Source organism: Mandrillus leucophaeus, unplaced genomic scaffold (assembly GCF_000951045.1).
Source record: "Mandrillus leucophaeus isolate KB7577 unplaced genomic scaffold, Mleu.le_1.0 Scaffold1208, whole genome shotgun sequence".
NCBI classification, from domain to species: domain Eukaryota; kingdom Metazoa; phylum Chordata; class Mammalia; order Primates; family Cercopithecidae; genus Mandrillus; species Mandrillus leucophaeus.
In genome coordinates, this window is record NW_012100410.1 from 490,216 (window position 1) to 498,881 (window position 8,666).

The 8,666-nt window shown below is 37.8% G+C and overlaps 1 protein-coding gene across 3 annotated transcripts in view; it reads left to right on the forward strand.

Moving 5' to 3' along the window:
* The window catches only part of CTH (cystathionine gamma-lyase), a 27,345-nt gene extending 18,940 nt beyond the window's left edge, over nt 1-8,405 (forward strand). For all 3 annotated transcript variants that reach the window (XM_011970710.1, XM_011970721.1, XM_011970715.1), the window contains 5 exons: nt 879-1,031; nt 2,676-2,797; nt 3,972-4,024; nt 7,522-7,660; nt 7,935-8,405. In XM_011970710.1, coding sequence (XP_011826100.1) covers nt 879-1,031; nt 2,676-2,797; nt 3,972-4,024; nt 7,522-7,660; nt 7,935-7,961 — 494 coding nt within the window. In that variant the 3' untranslated portion in view covers nt 7,962-8,405. The remainder of the gene's footprint in view (nt 1-878; nt 1,032-2,675; nt 2,798-3,971; nt 4,025-7,521; nt 7,661-7,934) is intronic.
* Nucleotides 8,406-8,666: the final 261 nt, after the last annotated feature.

The following is an 8,666-nucleotide window of genomic DNA, read 5'->3' on the forward strand; positions in this document are numbered from 1 at the left end:
ATTATAGCATAGCAAGGCTTTATGACATAAGAAATGAGTTTTTTATTTTCATGTCCATCTTAATTATAATCATAATTTGATAAAGCCCTAGTGAATTTTTAGTTTCAAGACTTAATGGGTTTTTTTTCTTTTTTAAAATTACATTTGAAATGAGGGCTTTCATATACTATACCTTTTATATCAGGAATGATGGTTAATTTTAAATAGCACTTATAGTATCAATTTAAATTTTTCAACAGCTGTCTAAACACCATTTCCTATTTACATTGCTTAGTTTATCTCCAGTACAGTTAAGGATTAAACCATTGTAATTTGACAGGTAAGATATAAACATAATTAGGAATGAAAATGTCCTCCAGGAGGGAAACTGAAACTTATTGCTTGGTAAGTATCCTTTGGTTTATAAAAAGTAGGAATGAAGTATATATCCCGGAGGTATGTGAAGTCATTGGCTGCTTTGCACAAAGGCTAAATAGAATATTAGTAGAATATTCAGTAATAATAGGACTTGAACTGCTATTTTTCTCTGTATGTTAAAATAAGTTTTCAAAGAAATACAAGGTTAGGCTATGCACAATTTATGATTTTATTAAAATCATGGAAAGGACTATTTATTTTCATATTCGAGAAGTTTATATCATTGTGCTTTTACTTAGTTTTCAGCATATTTGCTTCTCCTCATTTTAAAGTAAATTTCTCTAAGCATATTCTATGCTTTGTTCTCGTGCTTCTGATTTGATATATTATTTTCCTCCCAGAACTCAAACACTGAGCTTTACACCTAGCTTCTGAGAGTCACTATAATGAAAAAGAGAAGCCAGATAATTTCTTGGCCATACCCTGCCTTCAAACTAATCCAGGATGTTTTCTTTTTGCAGCTCTTGGAGCAGTTCCATCTCCTCTTGATTGTTACCTCTGCAATCGAGGTCTGAAGACTCTACATGTCCGAATGGAAAAGCATTTCAAAAATGGAATGGCAGTTGCTCAGTTCTTGGAATCTAATCCTGGGGTAGAAAAGGTTATTTATCCTGGTATGTTATTTATCCTGGTGTGTTAGTTTGATTTCTAAGCAGATATGCTTATACTAGGATTTCAGCAGTTATCCTGAGCATCGTGTTTATGTAACATTTATTTCTAAGTTAAGTGCTTTCACGTATTGTTTATGTTCATTTATTATTGAGCACTGCCATGTGTCAGGCTCTGTGGTGGGTCTGGTGGAAAGAAGATAGACATGGTCTCTACCCTTGTATTGCCTCTAGTCTAGTGGATGCTTGGATATTAGAAAATTATTTTTATGCATTTGATGTTCCTGTGGTGGTGTCTAGTGGATGCTCGGATATTAGAAAATTAGTTTTATGCATTAGATGTTCCTGTGGTGGTCTGTGATTTGAAGGCTTGTGTGTATCTATTCAAAGATGTTAACACTGGACTTTTCAGTTGATTTGCTTATAATCTTGTCAGTCTGCCATTCAGCATTAACTCTCACTTTAATCTGATAGAGGTTTGTTCCAGTTGAGACTTGATATTAGGTGCCAAAATTCCCCTGAAGTTCTTTTTTTTCTCTTTTTTTTTTTTTTTTGGAGATGGAGTTTCACTCTTGCCCAGGCTGGAGTGCAATGGTGTAATTTTGGCTCACTGCAACTTCTGCCTCCCGGGTTCAAGTGATTCTCGTGCCTCAGCCTCCCAAGTAACTGGGATTACAGGTGCCCACCACCATGCCTGGCTATTTTTTGTATTTTTAGTAGAGACGAGGTTTCACCATGTTGGCCAGGCTGGTCTCGAACTCCTGACCTCAGGTGATCTGCCCGCCTTGGCCTCTCAAAGTGCTCGGATTATAGGTGTGAGCCGCTGTGCCCAGCCCCCTAAGGTTCTCTTCTGTATTTGTATTCCTTCACCTCTTCCAGCATCCAGAAATGCTTCTGTGGAGTTAGCTGAATTTATTTTTACCAGTCTCTTAAGCTGTGGTAGTCCTAAGTAGTTCTTTTATTTTTAGATCCTTTTGAAGGATTTAGCGTCTAGAATATATAGAAAAATTAAGACCGGTCCCTCTACACAAGGAATTTAGAGAAACCAAAGCGAAATACATGTGAAACTAAATGCCCTAAATGTACTTTAGGTAAAGAGCTGTTGATTGATATATATTCTGTGCCATGAAGAATGGGCAGCATTGGTTAAAAAGGCATAGACAAGGTATTGGAGATTTATTCAAGAAATGTTTATTAATTGCCAGCTATGAGCCAGGCTTTGCCCTAGGAACTGGATCCAATTAGTAACAAAAGAAACGGATTTGCCCTCATGGAGCAATTCTGGTGGCTAAGACAGATACTAAACGAGAAATTACAGGATATAATTAACAAGGGAAGTCCAGGTTGAAGGGACAGCATGGGCAAAGGTCCTGAGATGAAAGGGAGTGCAGTGATACTGGTGTAAAGAAAGCTGAAGAAGGTAGAAAAGATGAGGCAACATAAAGCTGGAGAGATAGGGGCCCAAGCAAGTAGCCAGATGTGAGCATGGCATAATCCTCATCTTAGACTTATTTGCAGTTTACTTAAGCAGACAGTGAAAAATTCTCCCCCCACCAAAAACAAAAAAAAACAAAAACAAAAACAAACAAACAAAAAAATATTACATGTTTGACTCTAAAATAAGACTTTTCCGATACCTTATGATTACAGGGCTGCCCTCTTATCCACAGCATGAGTTGGCGAAGCGTCAGTGTACAGGTTGTACAGGGATGATCACCTTTTATATTAAGGGCACTCTTCAGCATGCTGAAATTTTCCTCAAGAACCTAAAGGTAAACTTACGAAATGGGTTTAAAACTGTAAGAGGTAAGGCCTCCTTACAGCAGTTCACTATCTCTCACTTCCACTCAAGTCAGATAATGTTTTTGTATCTGCAGATTACACTCATAAACCTCTTTATCATCAAATGCATTGGGTTGAAAATGACTTAAACAACAGTGTCACAGTAGCAGACATCTAAATATGTTCATCTACTTAACTCTCTACACACTACAATCAATTTGAGAGACACAATGCTTTTATTTAAAAGTGAACCCCTTTTTTCAGATGAAATAGGTAAAACCTTGAAGTAGTGTGCACTTAGTGCACTGCACAAGGCTTGTTCTAAAAATCCATCCTATGAATGGCTTTCCAAACCCTTTGCCTCCTAGGCTGCATCTGACTAGGGGAGGCCTTTGTCTAATTTTCAAAAACCCAGGAGGCTCTCAGGGGCCATGAGCAAGAGACCTGTCCAACTCCATACACTGGGCTTAACCTTGAGCTCATGCAGTTTGAATACTACAGAATAGATTAATAGAAAGCTGCCAGATTAGTCAAAGTGTTCCTGGTGTCACCTTAATTTCATACAGTTACCAAAGTAACTTTTAAAACATTTGTAAAGTTTTATGACACTATCACACTCAAAATAAAAAGTGTTTCTTTTTTTGTTTTTGTTTTTTCCTGTTCCAGTAGGGAGTTAAAGGATGTATTTCATAAGTGATATGTATTAACAAGGAAGTATGTATAACTTGGGAGGCATTTAGAGATTTTTTTATTTATGTGGTAACCACAGAGCAAAGTCTCAAATGCAACAATTTTTTCTTGTTTTTTTGAGGCAGAGTTTCACTCACTTCCCCAGGCTGGAGTTCAGTGGCATGACCTCGGCTCACTGCAACCTCCACCTCCTGGGTTCAAGTGATACTCCTGCCTCAGCCTCCCAAGTAGCTGGGATTACAGGTGCACACCACCATGCCCAGCTAATTTTTGTATTTTTAGTAGAGACGGGGTTTCGCCATGTTGGCCAGGCTGGTCTTGAACTCCTGACCTTAGGTGATCCGCCTGCCTTGGCCTCCCAAAGTGCTGGGATCACAGGCATGAACCACTGTGCCTGGCCTAAAAACATTTATTTTTAGATTTTAGTGTTTTTAGTTTACTAGAAAGTCTAAATTCATGTTTTCTTTGCTATAGCTATTTACTCTGGCTGAGAGTTTGGGAGGATTCGAAAGTCTTGTTGAGCTTCCGTAAGTATAGTTCTGTTTTTCTCAGTACTTTAAATTTGATGTCAGCTTTAATGATTGGGAAAGAAATGTGACAAGGTCAGGGATAATTCAAGATATTTAACAATAAGAATAGCATGACATTAATCAGAATGGACTCTTACCCTGTCAAGATGGAGACCCTGATAAATCTCATGGCGGGCTACTTGTTAATGAGTCGTGTCCTCCCAAATGTTGCTTCCTTCCCTGCTCTGTCAAAAAGAGATTCCAGCAGTAATTGTATTCTAGGATCTCTGACCTCTGACCTCTAACCTAGGGCCACATGTTCTACCCTACTCAGCCTTAGAGGGGACTGGAGACTTAGTACTAGAAAAGCTTCCTTCAAGGCTCTTTGGGAAACAGAGAATTTGTCTCTGATGAAACTCCTCCATGCCCTTGATTATTGGAGAAGAGCCCTACTAGATACTGTCAAATCTTTTGCTTTCTGTTCTCTGTGGGATAAACCTTTAATACCTTTATGTTGTGTACAAGATAAATCCAAACCCTAACTTGGTACCAGGCCCTTCAGTATCTAACCCAATCAATTCATCTAATTTTATCAAAGCATCAGAGGATATTGGTACAAGAAGCAGCCTAAGATCATACAGTCCAACAGCTTATTTTACAGGCAAGGAAACAAAGATCCAGAAGGTTGAGCTGATTGATTCAAGTGTCACATAGGAACATGTTAGCAACTTCACTCTTGGATTTGCATCAGAAACAGTGAGGGGAGGTAAAAGGTGCCTGGATCTGGATTTGAGATCTGCTTCCACCAATTAGTTAACCTTTAAACTTCCATTTTTTAACCCATAAAATGAGATTAATAATTAATGATTTTTGGCCTGGTGCAATGTATTATGCCTGCAATTACAATACTTTGGGAGGCTGAGGTGGGTGGATCACTTGAGGTCAGGAGTTCAAGACCAGCCTGGCCAACATGGTGAAATCTTATCTCTACTGAACAAAAAAAAAGGAAAAAAGTATCTGGGCGTGGTGGTGCACGCCTATAATCCCAGTTACTTGGGTGGCTGAGGTATGAGAATTGCTTGAACCCAAGTGATGGAGGTTGTGGCAAGCCGAGGTTGCAGCAAACCGAGATCACACCACTGCACGCCAGCCTGGGTGACGCAGCAAGACTCTGTCTCAAAAAAACCAAAACAACAACAAAAAATTAATGATTATTCATTTATTGATTACCTGTACCACCAAGCATTCCTGATATATATATTACCTTTATTATATGCTACTATGGCCATATGTTGTAATTATTGCAGGGTTAAGTCAACATCATAACCTAACTATTTTTAACTATACTAAATATATACGGTGTATTTCTGTGTCTTCATTTTCATAAACATTTGTGGAATAACTTGTTATGCAAGCATTGTGTGGAGAAATGTCAGGGCCCACCAAAGTTTAGGCCTCTTTTCTGTCTTTGTTTAGGAGTTTACAGTTAGACAGAAAGTCAGGCAGTCTCACAAAGTTAAAAAAAAAAAAAAAGATGTCCAAATAATGACTTGAAATAATTCATGTAACGCAGCTTTTTGTTAGTCTTTCCAGAAGATGCCTGCTAGTAAGTTTGGATGCACAAGAGGGCACACTCAGCATGTGAAATGGGTTTATTTTTCATAGTAATGAAATGTGTATTACCTTGAGACTCTCTTGTCTTAAATCTCTCCTGATTTACGTAGGGATTTTTGTTTAAAGTTGCTTGGCCCCCAGACACCCTGGTTTAGGCTATAACCGCGATGCCAGAGGATGGGTGGATTTAGGTCAGGGCTTGTCTGTTCTATGACCCTTCATTCTGTGTCTCCCAACTCTGCTGCTACTAGTAGAGCATTGCAATACGGGAGGGAGGAAGTGAAGATAATGTGTATTAGCTTAGTCTCCCAGCCTCACAACACATATAACTCTGTGACCTTAGAAAAGTTACTCATCCTCCCTAAATCTCAATTTCCTTGATTTTAAAATGTGGGCAACACTCTACATAGCTTTTAGGTTTTTTGTGAGAACATGGGGAAAAAACTCCCTAAGCGAATGCCTTGGTTCATACTAAGTACCACGTAAATGTTAGCACCTACTATGAACTATTATCTTTTATTAGGCATCTGTACTACATTCCAAGTGCTTCGAAGTGCTTTATCCATGTTCCTTCAAATTAATGCCTGTGACAAACTTTGAAGACAGGTGTTATATCCAATTTTTATTCATTAAAAAAACGAATTAATGCACGCAAACCAGCTAGTAGAGTATCTGCCTCATAGTAAGCCTACAGTAGGTGCATCTGTTATTATTTCAAATAAGGAAATAGGCACTGAGGATGAGTAACTTTTATAAGGCCACATAGCCAGTATGTGGAGGGGCTAAGATTCATATCCAAGTTTGTTGGTCTCTGAGACCTGAGTTCTTATTTCTACATGTACACATTCTTTTAAGGAATTATGAGTCTTCCAGGGCAGAACATTTTAAGATGGATGTTTGTGTCTAAACACTTTAGTAGTGTGATAAAGGAAGATATCCATCACTCAGACCACAACTGACATGGTTTTTTTTCCCCATGGCTCTCATGTAAGAAAGGAGAAAGCAGCTTAGGTATTGATTTTGCTGGTGGCATGCAGGGAAACGAAGAGTGTTGGCTGTAGTATACATATTGGGGCTAAGTGAGATGGTAAGCCTCTCCTCCATTATTCTTCACAGAAATTTCTCCTTCCTTGAAACTTTGGCAGTGTTTTTGTCTATACTTGTTTGGCATTGTTTACGTAGACTATTTTGTTTTGTGAATTGTCATAGTTTTTAGCTCCTGCTTTGTTATTTAGGGTAAAGAAAACATCTCATTCTTCTTGGTTTCCCAATTTTTACTGCAGTGCTTGACATATGGGTGCTTTTCCTTTACATCTGTTGATGATGGTAATGAGCTGCTAGATAGTTTGAAAAATCCTTCTAGGCCTCTATGCCAGGAGTTATATTGTAGAATTCTGAATGCATAGTGGTTGCTACTAGTGATTCTTGGTGGTCTTTCTCTGATGTGCCTCAGAAGGTCCAGCTCTGAATTGATCCAGAGGAAACTGATTATGACAGGCTTTTGGTCCAAGAGATCTCTTGTAAGTAACAGTCCAGTAGGTTGGTCACGGAGTACACGATTTCTGGCCAAAGCCTCATGTAGGCAGGTATTGAAATCTACACCCTGGGGAGGCTATACCTTACCCTACTGCACGGGGGTACTTGACACACACTTTCAGTATTTGGATTGAGCATATCTTACCGAAGGTATAAAGAAGATTAAAAAAAATCTTGCTTTTCACTTAAAATCATAGCTAGAAAAGTTTCATAATTTTCTCTTTTTTTGCCTGTGAATTATAGGGGTATGCAAAATTTGATATTTGGAGCAGAAAAATTTTGAGGGTAATTGCAGTTTATGAGACAGAAACATGCCTCCACTGACACCATATAGTGATCAAAAATTTGCTCATGTCTTCTTTCAGGGCAATCATGACTCATGCATCAGTTCCTAAGAATGACAGAGATGTCCTTGGAATTAGTGACACACTGATTCGACTCTCTGTGGGCTTAGAGGACGAGAAAGACCTACTGGAAGATCTAGATCAAGCTTTGAAGGCAGCAGTAAGTCTTATTATTGTGTGTGTGTGTGTGTATGTGTATGTGTGTCTGCTTTATCTTGGGCATGGGGGTCACTATATTTACAAAGAGTGGTTTCATTGTGAACTCTAAAGCTTTTCTGTTCCTATAATAGACCAGGTGTATAAATAAAGGTGTAGGGAGCTCAGTCAAAGTGCATATTCAAAGGATGGTAGTATTCAGAAAAGGGACTTCTTGAGGAGTTGAAGCTATGGCCTATATGTTTAATAACATATTTTCTTGTACACTGTTATTATAGCACCCTCCAAGTGGAAGTCACAACTAGTATTCCAGAGCTGCTATTAGAAGCTGCTTCCTGTGAAGATCAAATCTTCCTGAGTAATTAAACGGACCAACAATGAGCCTTTGCAAATTTTTCAAGTGGAAATTTTAAGGCACCTCATTATCTTTCATAACTGTAATCTTCTTAGGGATCATCTCTGTTAAAAAGTTTTCTGTATGTCATATTATAATTACAGGTCAATTCTGTTAATATCTTTTTGTTAATTTTGCTTTATGTTTGCCTCTGAAGGAGGTGAGATTTTTGCTGCTTTGGGGGATCATGTTCTTTTTTCATGTCTAAGATTTATTTTGATCATGTTTACAATATAATGGTCATTCATTTTTTATGTTTTGTGAAGAATTTAAATTTAAACGAATGTTCTTAAATCAAGTGTGATTTTTTTTGCATATCATTGAAAAGAACATTAAAAGCAATGGTTTACACTTAGTTACCATAAGCCAAAAATCAAATACTTGAAAAGTTTACTGTGAAATTCTACTGATTTAAGATTGTACTTAATATTAAAAAAAAATAAATCTAATTATCAAATGCATCCCATTGTGGTATTCCTACATTATGTGACATTAACCTACATTCCTGGGTCCTTTTAATTCCCAGCTACTGCTCTTAGAGGTCTTAGCCTTTTGTGTTAATTTTTATAAATGTAATTAAATAACTATTATTCCCAAATCTTAGTGTTTGCAGATT